The sequence below is a fragment of the Ornithorhynchus anatinus genome, chromosome 4 (genome assembly GCF_004115215.2).
Source record: "Ornithorhynchus anatinus isolate Pmale09 chromosome 4, mOrnAna1.pri.v4, whole genome shotgun sequence".
Taxonomy (NCBI): Eukaryota; Metazoa; Chordata; class Mammalia; order Monotremata; family Ornithorhynchidae; genus Ornithorhynchus; species Ornithorhynchus anatinus.
The window spans coordinates 12,668,270-12,689,520 of record NC_041731.1 but is presented as its reverse complement, the minus strand read 5'-3'; the positions used below and the strand labels follow the sequence as shown (position 1 = coordinate 12,689,520).

The following is a 21,251-nucleotide window of genomic DNA, read 5'->3' as shown; positions in this document are numbered from 1 at the left end:
CATGCCATCCCACTTTGGAGAGATATTTTTGCGATGAAAACAATGTATCTAGATGCCCTATTCCTTCAGTCAGGGACAAATGCTGTCTCGACTAATGACAAAAAAATCAGACATTCAGTTGAGTCTCATTCTTTCTAGACATTATGGAATTTTTCAAAATATGTGATTAAGGGTAATAGCCTAGTGAAGGGAAAGAAGGTAAGATGCTAGCTTCAATTTTCATGTAAAAACTGACAGCAACCTTTCAATCTTAAAATAGGGACTTCATACTAGAAGAAGATAAACAAAGATGTTTTGTGGTTATAATAACTTTAAAAACACACTGTTTTCACCCTAGCACAATGAAGCACATTAACATTTGCCAAAGCTCCAGAGACCAAGGTGTTTGTGCTTAGGCAGGGTTTGTTATTTTCAACAGAATCAGAGAATGATCAGCATTTTTTCAAGTAATATAGCCTTCAAGGGTGGTAAACACAATGTTTTCCAGAATTGGCCAAGTGAAGTGCCTCATGATTTTAAGTGCTGACAAGGAAACAGGCCACAGTTCAAGACCTCAGCAAGTAATTTACAGGTAATAGTTTGCTTTAGGTTAGCATGGTGTAGGTTGTACACAAATCTCGAGCTTACTCAAATCCACAATTAGCCCTGAAACTGACAAAGGGCAATACAACTCCACAAACACTTTTCTATGTTCAGTAGTGTCAGGACTACAATCCAATGTCATTTTGCTAAAGTGGATTTTTTTTTCCTTTTTCACATTATCCAAGACCCCAGTATAAATTATGAATTCAATCAATTAATCTCATCATGGCACTGTGAGATCCTCAGATGAAATTTGATCTAGAGTTGCCAAGTGCTATTATCTCTGATAATTCATGGCTGTGCTTCTTTTTTACCAATCTTTTTTTCAGGTTGAACAGAAATGAGAGGTTGGCAAACAAGATATTAATCATCATTTTTGCAGAAAAAGAAAGAAATGTTGTATTTGTTAGCCAAAAGTTGTAAAAGGGTGAGGGGAAAGAGGGAGATAAATTAAAAATAATATTTTATACATTCACATATAGCCCCATATCCACACACTTCCACTTTCTCCTGATCTAAATCTCCTTTTATCACACTTGCCCACAGCACATATACATACACACCTTCTGATATTGCCTTGAGAGCAGACCTAAGATACAGCAGTCAGGAAGCCACTAAGTATTAGGAGTGGAGTTGCCATCTGCCCACCATTTTGCTGCAGCTGTGAGGAAATCTCTCCGAACCAGCTCTCCTTTCCCATCTGTTTCAAGTCAAGCCAATCAGGCCCAGGGCAGCTCTTTCTCCACCTGAACTTTCAACTGCAGACTCTGCCTCAGCTTTTTAGCCTAGTAAAGTAGGCTGAGTAGTCAGTACACTTAACCTACTAAAACTGGTGCACTGTTCTGGCATCTTGGATCTGGTTCCTGGTTCTGTGCCAACCTTCAGATTCCATGGTCTGCTCACCACCCAGACTAGCTTCCAACTTCCAGGCATGTTCCTAACCATTCCATTCAATCCCATCCCTTGAAGCCTCTTTTGGTCCTGGGCCCTATTCTACCTTTTTGAGCCCACTTCCATAATACCTCATTTCTCCAGGTCTAGGCCTTTGTATTCTGTTCTCATCCATGCAGCCTAGAACAGTGCTGATATTCCTTGAGCAGACACCAAATGTTATTGGTAAATAATTTGTGAAGGGATCACAGAAAGAGCAGTTGCAAAAGCCTTCCAGAATTTACTTGAACAATAAACTTCCATTCAAGGCTCTGTTCCACACTGGACTGGGGCAATGATGCCTTTGCCTGTCAAGTTACATCTGACGTCCCCAGGGAACATGTAACATCTGAAGTCGGTCTTTCTGCACAAAAGAAATACAGGGCTGACTCACGCTCATCCCGTGTTTCACTACATCTGAAAATATCTTTCTGTCATTCCTTATAGCATCCTGCCCTTTATCCATGTGTTACAAGCTCCAGGCCTGCCTCTTCTTCTATCATTTCGGAAATTGTCAAGGTCATTTATAATTCTATTCTTATCCACCAAGGTTCATTAAATAGAACTGGCAGAACCATTGTGAAGGCAGTTTTGACTGGAATGAAAATAAGATTCTGCTTGCTAATTGAATGAAGGGATGTAAATGAGAGAAAAATGACAGTGGAAGGAAACTCGATCAACATTCTTCTTCTCATTACCCCCAATAATTATTCATCTGGAAAATTCACCTAGAAAATGGATGGTTAGCAGGAAACAGTCATGATGATGTAAGGTATTCTTCAAATGACAATAGTTTTTAGGTTTACCTTTGTTCATTAAATACAGAGGGTGACGAAGAAGGAACTTCACTGCTCTATTCTGACTCAACGGATAGCCCACATCACCAAGCAGCAGAACTAAAATGAATTATTTGGGGAATCACTCTAGGAATTGGTAATGCAAATCCACTTCACTGACCTGAGGAAATATCGATCCTGTTCTTCTTGTTCTGGGTAATGTTGATGTGAACACTGACTTTGCTCTCAGTAAGGTCAATCTCTACATTTCCTAATCCATTTGCAAAGGTGCTGAAGAGAAGAAGGCCATTGGGATTCCATGTCCGAAACTGGAAACTGACTGCAAACAGATCCTGGTCTGGTCGGCCCGGAACTTCGAGGTAACTTGTAGCATTGAAAAAGACAGGCACGGTGTGGGGCTCCACACAAGAAAAACTTAAATTGCCCTAAAAAAACAAAGACAGGGACTTACTGAATATACACCAGGTGAACATTGAAACCCGTAGTCAGACTTTGTTAAGAATCTGCAACTGCTGTCTAAACTTGGATTCTAGGCAAAATGCCCACTGAGAGCAACTGGAGCTTTGCAAGGAAGATCTGTGGTTGAATGTGACCTTATGAATCTACTTTCAGGGCAATATGGAGCATCACATCACAGCGAGTTATCATGTTGAGGTGCATAATATCGCACCATTCATCATGAGGTAGAGAGAGGAGATAGTGTGATGCACTAGTCTGACAATGTGATGTGTGTGTATGCCTATTGCTGCCTTTCTATTGGCTGGAAAGTATCAGATATGTAATCTATTTTTCATTTACTATCACTGGCTAAGCTGGAGGAGATGACAGTGGGTTGTTCGGCATGATGAGTGAATTTAGGTGCCATTTTCCTCTATGTGATGGAATACATCAAGTAATATTTATCGATATATCATTTGCCACTGCTTGACTGAGCTAGAACTCCTACTTTGCTCTACTAAGTAGAGAGACAGAATTTTGTTGCTTAAATTCTTGATTTTTATCGCCGATATCAAGATATATTGGAGTCAGTTTGAGTTTTCATTTCTGAGTTATCATACTTGGATGACTTTCACAACTACCACAAAACAAGATGTAAATTCCATGTAAATTCTATAGATGGATTTTAAGGTTTCCAATACAGCCGTGGTCCTGGATGGAACTAATGCCATGACTCCACAAATGCTTGTACATTTGTTTGCCAGAAGAAATTTTGTTTTTGCTGCTACTGAAATATTCCATTCCCAGCTTGATACAAGTAAAGTGAAATGGAGATGTGAATAGCAAAATCTAGGTAACCCAGGTTTACAGAATCAAAACAGAAAACACCAAGACCCTGGCCTTAATATTTCTAATGGTTATATTTGCTTCAAAAGTCCATTTCACTTTGCTAGTCCAGTTGGTCAATGATATAAAGATATGCTTCAGGCTGCATTAGCAGTGGCCACGGGAAAGCTATTCATTTCATGCTCCTGCAATTTCAGTGTAAAATAAACATATAGGACAGAGGTTCAGAGTCTTTCAGGTCAGACAGGAGCTGTTGTGAGACTGAACATTGCCCCCATGTTGCATCAGAATCTCCAAGAATTCCTGAACCCGAATCCAGCTTTGTCAGAGCAGCCTTTAACATCTTGATGATGCTCACCAGGTTATTGTCTCTGCCCCTGGTAGGCTCTGTTCCACAGCATTATAGTCAGGTGGAATTTCAGTGCTTAGAATGCTGTCCAGCGCTTAGAACAGTGCCTAGCACATAGAAAGCACTTTAAAAATACCGTACCTATTATTTTCTAAATCAAATTACTTTCAACACATCCACTGATCAATCAATCAATGGTATTTACTGAGTGCTCACTCGGTCCACAGCACTGTACTGAGTGTTTGGGAGAGAACAATACAGAGTTGGTACATATGTTCTCTGCCCATGACAGACTTATATATATTTTATTGTGTTCAATTTCTCCAAAAATGTACATTTTCTTTCCCTGACATGGTCCTTCGCAAAAATAGATTTCCAAAAAATCACACACACACACACACACACACACACACACACACAAATATCCATACTTACACAACCTAAAACCCTGAATCCCAAGTATTGAGCTACTTTTTTAATTTTCATATTGACTTCATTATGTATTCTCAGAAATGATCATTAAAAAATGCAATTTAATGATTAAGGGCTCTGTTCTCACATAGTACCAGGAAGTCTCTGACTGACAATTTACCTAGGGCAGTCTAATTGCCTTTGTGGTAAAGTTAAAGGTCTTTTGTGATTGATCTGTGGCACAGCTCTGCAGCCTTTATGAAATAGTAGAACATGGCAATATTTTGGGAGCGTCAGTCTCCTACTGAAATGTCAGTCTCTGAAGTCTTTGAAAACATGTTTCATGTGCAGATGTCTGCTTATGTCAAAGTGCTTTCTATATAATCCCAGCCTGTCTATATTTTGTTCTGTCCAGAATAGTTGAATGTTCCAACACCACAGAGCTCCAATTTAAAACTTTTAGTTGTTGACCAAATTCTTCTAGTGCTTAAGCTACTCCTTAAGAGTAATTTATCCACTTTGTAAAGAACTCTAAAGCTTTCAAACCAGTAAAAGCTTCTTTTGTGCCATGCTGCATTATATGCAGAGAGGAAGCATGGTTTGAATGGTCACCTAGTGAAGGAATATAATTAAAAGTGACCTTGACAAGCTCAGAAATGGTAAAGGAAGAAGTAGGCCTGGAGCTGGTAACACATGGATAAAGAGCAGAATGCAATAAGGAGTGACAGAAAGATATTTTCAGATGTAGGCCTGGGTAGCCTTAAGGTTTCAGCCAAATCATCATCCCTCATATCCTTCCCCACTCAAAGACATAATTAGGGGCATAGAAGTTGAGCAGCAAAACCTAAAGCAGAAGAAAAAAAGATGTTCCCTGATATGGTCCTCACCAGCCTTCCAGAGTTCTTACTTCCAGGGCTATGGGACCAGTTTTCGCTGAGCTCCTGAGAGAGACATTCGTTTATTCATTCAATCATATTTATTGAGCACTTATTGTGTGTAAAACACTGCACTGAGCACTTGGGAGAGTACAATATAAAAACAGACATTCCTGCCCACAACAAGCTCACAGTCTAGACATCAAAGCTGGGGAGCTGGTGGTGGCTGTTGCAAGAGGAAGCATTTCTCTCTTTCCTCCAGCTGTTTTAAGGAGTTCTCACTTTATCATAGAGCCCAGCTGAAAGAGGCTTTGCCTTGACTTCCATAATGACTGTCTCTCAATCAATCATATGCATTGAGCACTTACTGTGTGCAGAGCACTGTACTAAGCACTTGGGAGAGTACAATATTAAAGAGTTGGTAAACACATTCCCTGCCTACAATTCCTTGAAGTTTCCCAGGGTTACTTGTACCTTTGGCTGAAAATCTCTTTTCTAATGGTACAGAGAGTTAATGTGTCTTCCCAAATGCATAATTTAGTTCTAGAGATTACTTTAAGTAACAGGCACACTGTTATTGTTATCAATATTATTAGTATTATGTCATCAATACTATTACTAATACATTCTTTTTCTAGGGCATACAATGTGCAGAACGCCTATACCAAGCCTTGGGGTAACGGCACAAAACTCAATTTAGACAGGTCCCTAGCCCATAAGTGCCCATTGTTGGGTAGGGATTGTCTCTAATTGTACTTTCCAAGTGCTTAGTACAGTGCTCTGCACACAGTAAGCTCTCAATCAATACAATTGAATGAGTGAATGAAAGTAGCTTACCTAGAGTTTTAGATTGCGTATGCCTCATCTTAGAATATTTATACAAATATTTACCTGGAAGTGTTTTTGGCTTTTTAAAAAGATCAATTGCTTTTAGTTTTAAGAAGATCTGATAACATCTGGAGAAAACTATGACAGGATACGAGAGACTTGCTTAATATCCTCCAACTACTTACAAGAAGTAGTGTTAATTACAACTAGAAATTCGCTTTCATGTGATTGGCAGTTACCATTTTCAGTCCCCAAAGGAACTTTACAAAGGGCTTTTTTACATGCATGTCAGTAAGTGCATTATTGTAAGCATCTGTGATTTTTGTGATTTTTTTTCAAGTTTCAAATATTCTGCAAAGATGTTCCTAAATTCTCCATGATTCACCTTCCTTATAAATCCCCTTTTGATGGAAGTTCATTTCAGAGCTGTCACAGGTGTAAGGTTGTATACAGCATCAATACAAAGAGGTTTCCATCAAAATGATACATGTTCCAATGATACTAACTAGGGTTTGCACCTTCTTCTCAAGTTAAAACATTGGATTTAAAAAATCACCTCCTATCTCTTTCTCACACACACACAAACACCCCCCAGCCCTTGCTCTCACACTTCTTCAAACAGCAAAATGCTACCAGGTAATATTCTTACCACATTGGAAGGCTCTAGTTTCTTCCTTTTGGCAAGATCGGTAATATTATTTCCATTGTAATTGATGCTTTCCATACACCCCTTGAAATTCTTTCTGCTGCTTGAACTTGGCTTTCCAGAAAAAGGCATACCTCCAAAGGTAATCTTGGAGAGAAAGTAAATAAGAGATAAATTTATTAAGATAAATGTCATTTTTTTAAAAGAAGTAGCAGCAATAGGTTAGCCCATTAAATCATTTCAAATAGACCTGATGTTCCCCTACACCAACAAGAGGTTATCTAATGGTTAGTACAGTTACCTAATTATTCAGCTACCAGAATAATGTTTCTTGAATCCAAATGCTTCTGAGAAGAATCTCTAGCCTAAAATGACTTCAGCAGGACCAAAATAAGTCATTGAGTAGTAGGAGAATTTCAATTGTTTTTAATAAACTGTATAACTGTTGCCTGAATGTCCCACCTCACATATATACCCACTTTAAATACAGAGAAATTCATTAAACCTAAGGCTATGGAGCAGAACTGCAGCAGCAAAGTAGGTGAGAAGAGAAATTCATTCAATCATATTTATTGAGCGCTTACTGTGTGCAAAGCACTGTACCAAGAACTTGGGAGAGTACAATATAACAAGAGATATATTTCCTGCCCACAGTAAGTTTACAGTCTTGAGGCAGAGACAGAAATCAATAAAATGTAATTAATATAGCAGACATCAATATAAATAGGTAAATAAATTTCCTCTGCTTCCTGCCTTCTCTGGCTCACAGTATATTATGCTTCTGGCACCCTGGGGGTCTCACAGAAGAGAGTAGGCCAGTTTTTCCTCTATCCCCAATTCCCCCATTGCAGTAGTCTTGTGCCTGCCTCATCTGAGAGTCATTTCACAGGCAGAATCTATACTTCCTTGAACAGCACATCCCCATCATTTGGATGATCACAGTCTTCCTGCAAATGGGACCTGAGGCTTAAGCATCTGAATTCCATTCCTGGATCCCTTAGACTGTCTGAGGCAGAGGGCATGGGTGGGGGGGGGTGGCTGTTCTAACTGTAGGGAGACCAAACCCAGCCTGGAATTGCTCCTGGATTGGAAGACCCTTCGGAGTGCTGGAGAGGTTTGGCACAATACTCTTACTTCCCCTGTCTGAGTTCCTATGAACTATCCACTAGGCCTGGGGCCCTGGTACAATCCAGGCACTCCCAGGATTTAGAAAAAAGGTTCTATGGATTAGAAGATAGACAATAACAATAAATGTAACAAAGTGAAGCCTAGTTCCACTGAGAATGCATAACCCCAAAATACATTTGCTATTATGAATGATCATTTTAATCGAAGATAGCCTTATGGCTATACTTTTCAGTGATGCCTTTATTTCTTGTTGCTGCAATTAGCTCTAATTCTTTTGACAATATTAAGAATTTTTCTTGAAACCATAAAACTAACACAATTAATAATTGATTACTACTAAAAACAGTGGTTAAAAGTTCATGGGATATAATCCAGGAAACTAACTCCAATGCTGACCTCTAAGGAATATTTCTTTTGTTATTTCCTTTCAGAAACATTTTAATAAAAACAAAGTTAATTTTTTTAAAATGTCATGACTTCATATTTTAAACATAAGGCAAAGAACCTAGGTGCCAGGAGACTCATGAACAAAATTATTCAATGCCATGGTATTTTAAAACATCTATAAGTTTCAGAAAACTGAATTTTATGGTGCTTTAAAACTGAAAAAGAAATAGAAAAGACACAATTTAGATATGATGAACACATTATTCAAAATGGTCAATTACCCAAGTCTATAAGGCACCTCCTAAAATAGTACTAGAAGTAGAACTCAACTCAACTGGAAAAAGAAAAACAAGGAAGAGACAAATACAGTGAAAAATGTAGAAGAAAAAAGATAAAGAGAAGGAAAATAATAGCAACAAATAGAAAAACAGTGTAATGTAACACTGAATTGAAGTTGCATGTGCAGTTGTGAGCTAAAATAAATCATCTATCAAAAAAGTACCTAAGCAGCATTTTTATAGATTATTGCTGTTTGAAGATCTACTTTATCTTCTTTTGGAATTGAAAATAATTGGGATAAGAGAAGCCAGGATACAAATGAGATCAAATTGAAATATGAAAACTAAACAAATGTGATTCCAGTATCAGAATCCTCAAATTTACCTCATAATCTAGGTCCAGGTAGTCAAATTCACCATTTGTCCGAAAGTGCTGCAGGTGTCTATCGAGTGTGAGATTGATGTTGCGTCCGTGACGCTCAATCATAATGGAGTGCCAGTGGTGATCATCCAGAAGACTTCCTGCCATAACTGATGTATGACCATAAATCGAACCGAACTGGTTGCTTCCTGATTTGGAGGAATTAAAGAGAAAAAAACAGAAGAAATGATACACTAACTCCCTTAGGTGGCATGGATTTTGCATAGGGCATACAAAATTTGATTTCCAAACAATTTTGATAGTATTAGTATAAGAGGAAAATTACTTAAACCTTCACTTTCTGGACTTTTCTATAGGAAACTTGGGGTCGATACAAATGTGATTTTTCTATACGGTAAAAAGGGTTGAGAGTTTAATCAAAGGAATCTACATGTTTAAAAGAGCAACTCCTTTTCATCTTTAGTTTGATGAGAGAGGTTTTAAGGAGGGGCAGATGTAGGCCCGGAGATATGAACTAGACTGGAATTGATATGGGCTGGTTAAATTGGACTAGAATAGATCTTGTATTAAGTTAGCTTTGAACATAGTAAGCACTCAGTAAATACAATTGATTTGCCTTGAAAACAGGTTCAAAGTCTCTAGTGTCAGTTCCTGCACTTGGGCCAAGGGTGATAGGACATTAATTCATAAAATTTGTCAAAGTAGAAAACTAGATGTCATGGACAAGACCACTCTTTTTCTCTTTTTCTTCCTTCATCTCATCCTTTCCACTTTCATCATGGAACTTAAGAACATAATACTGAGCCTGAAAATGATCCACACAGCTTGGAATTCTGCTTCGGACAGTGATACTAATGGGTCTTAGAGGAACAGTTTATGATGATTGACCTCCTTGTCATTCATTGTCATGGTTAGGGATGTGCCATCCATCTTTACTAACTTTACTGTGGGCCTAATACTCATGAATCCATCAATGTCCTGTTCCCCTCCCATTCTTCCTAGTTCCCATCTTTGCCTCTACTCCTCGGTCCTCAGCTACCTGGTTTTCTTTCTCTCCTTGCTCCTTTCTGCTCAACTCCTCTATCTCATCTTCATCTTAATGATTCTTTATCTTCTCCTGGTTTCTCTTGGTGGCCCTCTATAATAGTACTGGATCATATTAGCCACAAAGTCCCTTCTTAAAAAGACCACAAAAGTGATATCTTTGTAAGGCACTGTTAACTTGGGGACTCAAAGAAGAAAGCCCATGAGTATGTTCCAGAACTACAAATAACTTATCTGAGTGAAATGATTTACGAACTGATCTGGCTCACAATCTGTTCTCCTGGTCGTGCTATCTCTGGCAGATACCCTGTGTGACTCTGGAACGTTTTCTCTCAAGGGAGTGCGATCCCCAAAGCTAGAATCAGACAGTTCATTCATTTCAAATTCTGGGGTTCTGGGGAAAACTAAGTAGCTGCTAATATGGTAGGCAAGTTATTACTCTTGGTGATCATTAAAAAGTGGCATCCTCTTACAAAAGTTACTACACAGGACAGTCTTTGTGCACAACAGGATTGAGATTACAAGTCTTGCACTAGTCTTTAGTTACACACACTTCATAGGTGAACTTCATTGTCTGTGGCATCTTCTTCACTTGTGAGGGACAAATCTCTCTCTCTCTCTTCCTCTCCAAACACCCCCAACCGCTCCCCCCGCCCACACCTATATTCCATATACTGCCACTATAATCCAATTTCAGAAGTTAACTGCAGGATGGGAAAAAAAATTAAACCTTTCCCAATGTGATTTCAAAATCAGTAAAAACAACCACAATAACAAAAAACAATCAAAGCATACCTAGATTCAAATTGAGGACAAGTTTGGCTTTTTGTAATTCCAAGGTGATATAATCTCCCTGTTGCCCTTCTCCATGGAATATTACCCCTTCACTTTCAGAGGTTTTAAATTTCAAAGCGATGACATCTTTCAGTGTTTTCATCTTCTTATTCTTGAATCTGTACGGTAACACAACATGGCCATCAAAATTGATAACATCGGCCCCTATAGGGAATAAGTAAAATAACATTGTTGTCAAGTTACTCTCTGCTGCTCCAGTTAGCACAAAGCAAAAACATTAGATATGGATCCTACTTAGACAAAATGAATAGGTAAAATGTTGTAACTCAGTGGACTGACCAGTGAATGATGGGAGCTGGAATTCTGGCTTTCTAACTGATTTGGGCAAGCCCCTTAATCCTTATATTGATTTCTTCTTATTCAAAAGAGCTATAACATCAATCAGTTACCTCTAAGGTTTTTTATGGTATTTGTTAAGCATTTTTTGTTTGTTTTAATAGTATTTGTTAAGCTCTTACTATGTACCAGGCATTGTACAAAAAACTGGGGAAGAGATAAGATAATCAGGTTGGACACAGTCCGTGCCCCACATGAGGCTCAAAGTCTTAATCCTCATTTTAGAGATGAGGTAACAGGCACAGAGAAGCAATGTGCCTTAGTAATAGTAATGATAATTATGGTATTTGTTAAGTGTTTACTATGTGCCAAGGACTGTTTTAGTGGAAAGAGCCTAAGCTTGGGAGTCAGAGGTCATGGCTTCTGATCCAAGCTCCACCACTCATCAGCTGTGTGACTTTGGGCAAGTCACTTAATTTCTCTGTGCCTCAGTTACCTCATCAGTGAAATGGGGATTAAGACTGTGAAACCTATGTGAGTCAACATGATTACCTTGTATCTATCCCAGTGCTAAGAACAGTGTTTGGCACATAGTAAGTGCTTAACAAATACCATCATCATTATTATTGTTAAGTGGTTTACCCGAGGTCACACAGCAGACAAGTGACCAAACAGGGATTTGAACCCAGGTCCTTCTGACTGCCATGTTTTTATGTTTTTATGATAACTGATTAATACAAAATTATTGTAAAATGTTCTGCAATACAGATGCCATGTTCAGTTCAAATAGTAAACACCCAAATAATCCTATGTACATTTCAAATGTCTCATTTCAAGCCTGAAGTAAAATTCCCACAAGATGTGATAATGATATGCTTTCTGCTTTGCAAGTTCCTGATAAATTTGTTTCTTTAGATTTACCCACCCTAAATTGAAAAAAGAAAGAGCAGGCTGAATGGCCATTTGATGCTGATCTAATTATATTTTCTACTTCTATTCATGCATTCATTCATTCAATTGTATTTATTAAGCACTTACTGTGTGCAGAGCACAGTACTAAGTGCTAGGGAAAGTACAATGCAACAATAAAGAGTGACAATCCCTGCCCACAACAGGCTCACAGTGTAGAGGGGAGAGACAGGCAATACAACAAAATAAGTGCTATGGGTCTGGGAGAGGGGGGAAGAGCAAAGGGAACAAGTCAGGTGAGGCAGAAGGCAGTAGGAGATGAGGAAGAGTGGGGCTTTCACCTGAGTTTTCTTCCAACTCTATATTCTAGCAGTCCTAAAGATTCATAACTAATGAAAGCACAGTCTCTGTGGGCAAGAAGACATTGAGAATATTTTCCCTGGGACATTATCGGCCCAATACCTGGTCCATCACTTGCCTGCTGTGTGACTTTGAGCAAGTCACTAAACATCTCTGTGCCAGCTTTTTCAATGTAAAACTGAGATGAAATAGCTGTTCTTCCTCCACCTTAAGCTATGAACCCCATGTGGTGCAGGGTCTCTGATTTGCATATATTGTAATGATTCTCATCTTCAGTGCTTGGCACATAGTGAATGCTTAACAAACACAATTACTATAATTAATTATCAGTGCCCATTCTTCTGACACGAGTCTTCATTATAATGGCTAACTTTTAATACTCATGTTAAAAACTGAAATGATTTATTTTTGTCTTCATATATCTTTGATATTCCACACTTCTCAGTTTTAATGACTGAAGAACTGATTAAAGTGAACATAGAGAGTTTATTGTTCTGCCTTCAAACAGGGCCCCCTACCTAAACCACCCCAGACTGAGAAGACTCATCAGTGCTACCTTAGAAGACCCCAAAGGTCTTCAAGACCTTTGAAGACTGTCATGGCTCAAGCCTAGAGCACTGTGGGAAGTGTTGGGCTAAAGGGCAAGGGGTCGAGCAAGGACATAGGGTGAATCCACTGTAGTGCAAGGTCTCTGGCTCTGACCGCCCCGGGGTTTTCTGGTCACTCAAGGGAACTGGTAGGCTGTACACTGCATTCTTTAAAAAAATGTGTCTTTCCTCCCCTCCCGCCTCTTCCACTTCTCCACCCCCCACCCCCCAATCACTTAGCACACATTCTCTGTAGCAGGTTTATGATTGTATTCAGGGACATAGTAAATATATAGCAAATATAGGGAAGTAGTGTGGCCTACTGGAAAGAGCAAGAGTCCGGGAGTCGGATGATCTGGGTTCCAATTCTGACTTCACCATTTCAGACAATCTTATTTATTGAATACTTACTGTGTGCAGAGGACTGCACTAAGCACTTTGGAGAGTACAATATAACAGACACATTCCCTGCCTGCACTGAGCTTACAGTCTACACGCTTGCTGTGTGACCTTGGGCAAGTCACTTAGTTTCTCTGTGCTCAGTTACCTCATCTGTAAAATGGGGATTAAATCCCACTCTCACAATAAAAATATGGGACAGGGACTGTGTGCAAACTGAGTATCTTGTATTTACCCCAGCACTTAGTAAAGTGCTAGGCAACAGTGCCTGCTTATCAAATACCATAATTATTATTATATGATTGCATTATATGAAGCCCTAGATGTTTAAGACTTTCTACTCCATGCAGAGTCATCATTAGCGTATTCTGCATCCAGGGAAACTCAACCTATGGCAGAGATGTCCTGACAAGGCGGACTAAAAAGGGAAATAACTCTAAAACTGAATTAGGAAAAAGCATCCTGACGGCAGTGGAAGAATCTGGGCCAAAATGGTGGAATGCGGAGGTATTTGGGGTCATTTTGGGGGTGGAGGCAGGCTGCCCCATTGTTTGGGCTTCGTACAAAGTTATCAGGTCCCACATGGTGCTCACAGTCTTTGAAGGAGATCAGGTATTGAATCCCCAGTTTGCAAATGAGGGAACTGAGGCACAGAGATTTGAAGTGACTTAGCCAAAGTCACATAGCAGACAGGGTGAGGCAGGGCCTGTTTTGCCGGTGAAAGCTCAGAGATCTGCCTCAATAAATGTTTGTTATTATTTCATACATTCGTCCTCAGAACTTGACTCAATTAAATTTGCTATTAGATTAACAAAGGCAACATAAAAGGTGATGAGAACTGATACTTTGGTGGTGGTAGTGGTGAGAGGGGAGTCTATCTTCTGCTGAAGAGAAACTGTTCGTATTCTTCTTATTGGAAATATGGTCTTGGACCTATTTTTGTTTCAATAACATGCACTTGCCTCTCCAATATTTTCATTCTAATCACCTTTGACATGGATATGATTCTAAAACTCTTATAATGAACAATATTACAATCTTCAGGGAAAATGTCAAAATATTTGTGCTTTAAAGGACAATATATAAAAAATGGCATTTTAACAATCCAATGTAACAATTTAGAAAAGAAAAGGCATAATTTGGTACAGTTAATCATGTCACGCCCTTTGATCTGCAAAACATATAAAATCACTAAGTTCTTGCTAATGTTGATATAACACAACCAATATATTGAGATGAAATGTCTTCAGCTTCATCGACGGTACTGTCACAGCTAAGATTCAAAACCTATATTGCTTGTGATGAGAAAACACTTAGAAAGAATGGAACTTGATTTTCTGATTCCAGGTAGAATTTATAATACAGCAACAACGAGGAAAAAATTTATCTTTTGTTTATAAAAATGAGCAATGAAAATTGTTGAGAAGGAATACATTTGAAAGGCTATTAAATCATTTAACAGTCAATTTTTTTTCCCAAGAGGGTTGAATAATGAACATTTCATTGAATGATGATAGCACATTCATAATCATTACACATTTCCAATAGAGCAGATCAAATTTCACTTAAACGGGCATATACGCAGAATGAAGCATCAACAAGAAGGAGAGGCAGTTGGGAAGCAAGTAAGGGAGCCGCACCTCATTTATGACCCTGGCCAAGGGTTCTCTGATACTATTCTTGCAAAGGCTTTCCTGGGCCAAACTATTACGAGGAATTTCAAATATAATGTATATTAAAATGAAAACTTCAATGCTTTAAACACTAAACTTCATTAGTCAAGATAGATATTTTCTCTTAAAAGTCTTTGTTGTTTGGGAGAAATATCCTTTTGACAGTCAGGGCCTGATCTTACAGCTCTTAGACAAATGAAATTCATACTATAAATCGGTGGGGTTAAGAAATGCATTTTCTAAAAAAATTAAAGCTTTAAGATACTAGTAGTGAGTAGCTACATCATTTGGAAGGGAAGGCAGATAGATTAATTTTTCTTTGCAGTAGTTGATCTTTGCCACTGGGGTTTCGTCTATTTCCCTAAATGAAAGTGAAAACATGAATATTTCAATTTCATCTGTACCTTTAAAACTTAGAATGACAGAACTGAAAGGGAATTTGAGAAAAGATTAGATCTCTTAGCAAGATTTGATCTTAACAACTCAGGCATTTCTCTCTTCTTCTCCTGCTCCCTCCCTCCAATTAATTTCTCTTTCATTTCCTCTATTTCTGCCACTCTTCCTCTCGTATGCTCTTTTTCTCACTCTCTCTGTCCATGTAAAGCCTTCTTTTTCTCTCTCCCCTTTCCAGTACCCTCTCAACCCTTTCCTTCATGGTCTATTTTCTGTTTCTTCAGCCTCCCTCCTTTCCTACCTTGAGCTAGGCAAAATATGGTCACATTATTGCAGTTCTGAACCACCTATAACTTCATGGAATTGTACCAAAATTAAGGAATGGAAGTTCATAGTTTATATGGGCCAATATTGTGTCCAGCATACTTTACTTTGAAAAAGATCCTATTTTCGTTAAGTGAATCAATCTCTTGGGGATTACAGAATTCCAAGGTGTTTGCTAGAAGAGGTTCACAGAGAATTTCTATTCAAACAGAAGTCTTTAGGATTCTGGAGGAGCTCTTCGAATTGAGTTTAGAGTGCTATGTCACTCATTCGGCTTGCCCCCTCCTATTTTACCTCACTGATCTAATGCACCTCACCACATTTAGCTCTCCTTATGCCAAACTACTCACTGTACTTTGATCTCATCTTTGTTGCTGACCCTTTGCCCACATCCTCCCTCTCATGAAACTCCCTTCCAATCATCTCTTCTGCATCATTTCCCCTATTTGTCCTTCCTTCTATTTCTACATCGCCTATGCAATTAGTTGGGTCTGTAACCCTTAAGCACTTTGATTTTCACTTCTCCCCCAGAGCAATTATGTTCATGTCCATTTGTACTTTATTTTAAGGCTTCTCTCTCCCTCTACTCTGTATGTTCCAACATCTATCAACTCCATCATATTGTACTCTCCCAAGTGTTTATTACAATGCTCCACACACACTAAAAAATATTATTGATTGACACATACAGCAGATCTTCTGCTTTCCACTTCTAGGTTGTGGGGAGGTAATTCGGACCTCCTTTATGATCTTGTTCTCTTCACTTCCGCCTATAAATTGGGGTTTTTATTTTAGGATTGGCTTTAAAATGTGTCTTTAGTTAACTGCTTGGTTCCTAATTTAACAGACTTGCTTACTGAAAAAGATCCTGCTTGTTAGATGTTTGTAAACACCATTATAAATTTAGCTGGATTGTGCTTATAGAAAGTTTATGAATTCTCTCTTTTGAAACTGCTTCGCTTTTTTGCTTCAAAGGGGAGTTATTTCCAAATAGGGGACAAAGAAGAACTTTGTTTGCACCCCAAGTCTTTTCCACAAACTTGCCTGTTCTGGTTGTTTATGTTTTATCACCTCTATTTGCCAGATTTCAAAAACACATAATTACTGCAAAAAAAAATTTGCAATGTCTTTGTAACTCAAAATGCTCTTCTAAGCTGCATCCCTCCTGCTTCAATTTTGGCTCATTTATTCTTGTTTTATCATCCATGTAGCTGCAGAATTATAGTTTAAATCTCAACATTTTAAACCCTTCTGTGTTTACTTTTTAGTTCTATGAAAAAAAAAATCTATGTAAGGATCTTAATGAACTTCAACAGCATCAATTATTTTTTTTTCATTACTTCAAAATTTGCACCAGAATGGGACCATCAGGCTACTAATACCCGGTGGCTTGGGTTTTCCCTTCCAGGCAATTCTGTCAAGAATAAACCAATGTTTTGTATAACTGAAGACAGCTATATTCAACAGAACAAGTCTCTACAGCTGCAGCAGCCCTGGCAATTCATGAAAGTCTGCAGGCTGTGAGAATTCCTGTTATAAGAAAACAATTTCCCTCCTTCTTCTAACCATCTGGCTGGTAGAGTTGGAAAATGGAGAGCTAACTGAAACCCAGGTGATAATAATAATAATGATAATAACAATTGTGGTATTTTTTAAGCACTTTCTATGTGTCAAGCACTGTACAAAACACTGGGGTAGATACTAGATCATCACATCAGATAGTCACTGCCCCACATGGTACTCACAGACCAAGGGAGAGGGAAAAAAGGTTCTTAATCCCCTCTATAGAGGTGAGAAAAATGAGTCATAGAAAAGTAAAGTGACTTGTCCACGGTCATACAGTTAAGCAAGTGGCAGAACTGGAATTAGAACCGAGGTCCCAATGAGTCAGGCAGTTAGCTATTTATTTTTGACTTGTGACACGTGTCAAGCCACATTTTCGCCCTAGATGCATTCTTGGGCCAAGATGCATTCTTTGATATCAGGGTAGAGCATGTCATGTTGATGTTGATTTGGGTGGATCTGGCTCCTCTTTTAAGAGGAAGGGAGAATAAAGGTCAGAAAGCAGTTTGGGAGGAAAGAATACAAAAAAAAAAGAAGCAAAAACACTTAGGAATTTATAAGGAGAATAAAGCAGCAAGATAGGACAAAGGTAGGAAAATACTGGACAGTTGGAAGACAGGGAGAACAGGACATTTTGGAATGGAGAGATGGACACATGAAAGAGGAAAGTAGGAAAGAAAATAAAGGAGGCAGCCCCGTGGCACTTGTGCACATAGCTGTAATTTATTTATTTAGTCACGTTGTCTGTCTCTCCCTCTAGACTGTAAACTCATTGTGAGAAGGGAATGTGCCCATTTATTGTTGTAGTGAACTCTCCCAAGTGTTTAGTACAGTACTTTGCACAAGATAAGTGCTTAATAAATACTAATGAATGAATGAATGAATGAATGAATGAAGAAACAAGAAACTGAAAGATTCGGCAGATATATGAACAGCAGCATAAATAATTGATGGGTGGGCAAATGGGAATAGGAATCCAGTAGGATGTGAAGGTGGGGAATGTTGTGGTCTGTCTGATTTGAGAAAGGAGACAGTATCCAAGTCTGGCGAAGGAGGGGACAACATGAATGAGGTGACAGAGGTGGGAGAGCCAAGAGTCAAGAGACCATGTGGATTGTGAGGAGGGTTTCTTGAAGGCTAAATCATTCATCTTCAGGATAGTCCTCAGTTTGAAGTTCTTCCCAAAAAGCCCATCTTGTGGCTTTACAAAATGAGAGTTCCTGACCTTTTTGTCCCAGAAAAAAATGGGGGGGGGAGAAGAGGAGTCTTGCCAAGCTTTTTTCACTTCATTTAAGCTAGAGTCTGAAGTTTTGTTTGTGTGTGAAAGGTCAATCTAGTAGATCCGTTCAAGCGTTGAAAAATGTGAAAGTTTCAAGAAGTGTGGCTTTTTTTGGGAACTTCACTAAGGAAAAGAAATCTAGTACTAGATATTCTAGGAGAAGAGGTTGAAAATTCATACAAATATCATACAAATATCCCTCCTACAAATATCCAATAATGAATATTCATTGACTTGAAAAACAACCCTGCTTTGTTTTTATTAATTGCAGAGATTGGATTAAATCATGAATAACTGTAAAACTATAATTAGTCTTTGCAATGCCAGTAATCCACCTGAATCAAAACAAGACACGTGAGAAATACCGCAGTGTGTCTTAAAAAGGGAATATAGCATTATGTTTCTATTAAAACCCCCAAGATACAAAGTCTGAGACTGTAGTGTTCCCAACAAACAGGTCATTATATCAGAAAGGCCAGGAAGCTGTTTGAGCTGACTAGTGTAGCTTTTTTTCCCCAGGACATTAGAAGATTCAACTGATCTATTTCCAGCCAGAGTTAGAGTTCCGATTTGGCTGAAAATTCAAAGAATAAGCCATTTCTGAAAATTAGCATAAAATCTATATCTAGAAAATCCATGTGGATGTCATGCTTATTTCTAAAAAATCTAAAACAGCAAATAATTTGGCTTGCCTGCACTGTAAAAATAGGCTTGTTCTCCTTTATATTATTGACCATACTGAAGCCATCTCTATCTTGAAAAGGATAATATAGGACTGTTCTAGACTGAGTCTAGGAATAGGGAGAAAGAAGAGAGTGCATTGGCCCGTGAATTCCAACACCCTAAATAGTTGTTAGTCTTATTATTATTACTATTAATATTTACTGAGTGCTTACTGTGTGCATAGCACTGTACTAAGCGCTTGGGAGAGTACATTATATCAACAGACATATTCCCTGCCAACAGCAAGCTAACAGTCTAGAGGGGAAGACAGACATTAATATAAATAGATCGATATATAAATGAACTACAGCTATATCCAGATATATACATATGTGCTGTGGGATAGGGAGGGAGGATGAATGAAGGAGCAAGTATAAGAAGTGAGTGGAAGAGGAGAGGAGAGCTCAGTCAGGGAAGGCTTCCTGGAGGAGATATGCCTTCAATAAAGGCTTTGAAGTGGGGGAGAGCAATTATTGGTCTGATATGAGGCAGGAGGGTGTTCCAGATGTGGGTGAGAGATTAGTGGGGAGATAGACGAGATGGAGGTACAATTGTTTAATTGTTTAAATCTTCTATCTCATATTACCTTTCCTTTTTTTATATATATTAAATGGCACCTTAGCAGCAGAGATAATTAATTCACCTCCAAGAAGGTAACCACTTTATGATCTACTTACTGATATAGCAAATCAGATCAAATACTTAGAAGCTGCTTTGAAATGCTCAGAAAAAAGTCCTAAATGCATCCCATAAAATGCTCATTACTATGTGGCAGGCTCTCAGAAATTCCAAGATAACTGGACCAACGTGAGTAAAAATAATTAAGTTTCGTGCATAGTATGTGGTAATTATACTAAGTATAATTACAGTGTATGGATCAGTGGTAATGTTTTGTGTTTCATATATGGTTTAGGCTAAACAGTGAAAGTGAAGGTAATTTGCCATGGAGTGACGGGGGTGTGTTTACATTGCAAGTACCATATCACTACAAGGCAAATGGTAAAAACATAATTATTTCATTCTTTGGGGTTGATGTATAACACAACTGGGTAGTTATTTAGGGAAAACCTCCCTGACCTTAGAGTTACTGAATATTTGAACTGTACCTGTGAGTGAAAGGATGAAGTGCTAAGTGTCAAATTGAGTCAGGGTACCATGTTTATTGACCTTTTCCCTCATGGGACAAAAAAACAAAATCGCTAATATTCTCTCTCATTATTTTGGGTGAAAGGGCACCCAATAGGGAAAATGTACTTGCTACAAGAGGCCAATTCAAAACAAAATACTTAAAACTGAAATCTGCCTGGCCTGGCAGTGTAATCACTGGACTGGAAAGAAGTGAAAGAGAATGGTAGAGAAAGGAAAAAAACAACACAAAAAGAGGGGGGAAAAAGGCTAATAACAATTAAATGTTTGACCAATGACCAAAAACAACCAACAACAAAGCCTCCAAATAATAATCATTCCATGTGCTTTCAATCTCTGGGCATGAGATACCGAACTAGTTGGTTTGAATGCTCACTTCCACAAATTTTGATACAAAGTTCACTGAATGTGATGATCACACTCAATGATGGTTTATTACTATTGTAAATAACAGCAATAATAATAATGATAATGATTGTGGTGTTCGTTAAGCACTTACTATGTGCAAGCACTGTACTATGCACTGGGGTAGATCCAAGGTAATCAGGTTGGACAAAGTCCTGGTCCCACATGGATCTCACAGTCTTAATCTCTATTTTACAGATGAAGAAACTAAGGCCCAGAGAAATTAAGAGACTTTCCCAAGGTCACATAGCAGACAAGTGGCAGACCTGGGATTAGAACCCAGGTCCTCTGACGCACAGGCCGTGCTCTTTCCAGTTGGTCATGTTATTTTTCATGAACAGGAGAGGGCCCAGCAGCAACCAGAGACCTCCTCATCCACGGCCTCAGATTTTTACTGCTACCTCTCACCAGGCCTATCAATATATGTGCTGTGAGTCA

At 38.6% G+C, this 21,251-nt stretch overlaps 1 protein-coding gene across 1 annotated transcript in view; it reads right to left on the bottom strand.

Annotated features, from left to right (window-relative positions):
- CNTNAP2 (contactin associated protein 2) overlaps positions 1 to 21,251 on the bottom strand; it is a 1,271,576-nt gene that overhangs the window by 667,499 nt on the left and 582,826 nt on the right. Inside the window, exons 5-8 of the mRNA XM_029062825.2 lie at positions 10,717 to 10,920; positions 8,881 to 9,065; positions 6,706 to 6,849; positions 2,470 to 2,734 (exon numbers count right to left, since the gene is read on the bottom strand). Coding sequence (XP_028918658.1) covers positions 2,470 to 2,734; positions 6,706 to 6,849; positions 8,881 to 9,065; positions 10,717 to 10,920 — 798 coding nt within the window. The remainder of the gene's footprint in view (positions 1 to 2,469; positions 2,735 to 6,705; positions 6,850 to 8,880; positions 9,066 to 10,716; positions 10,921 to 21,251) is intronic.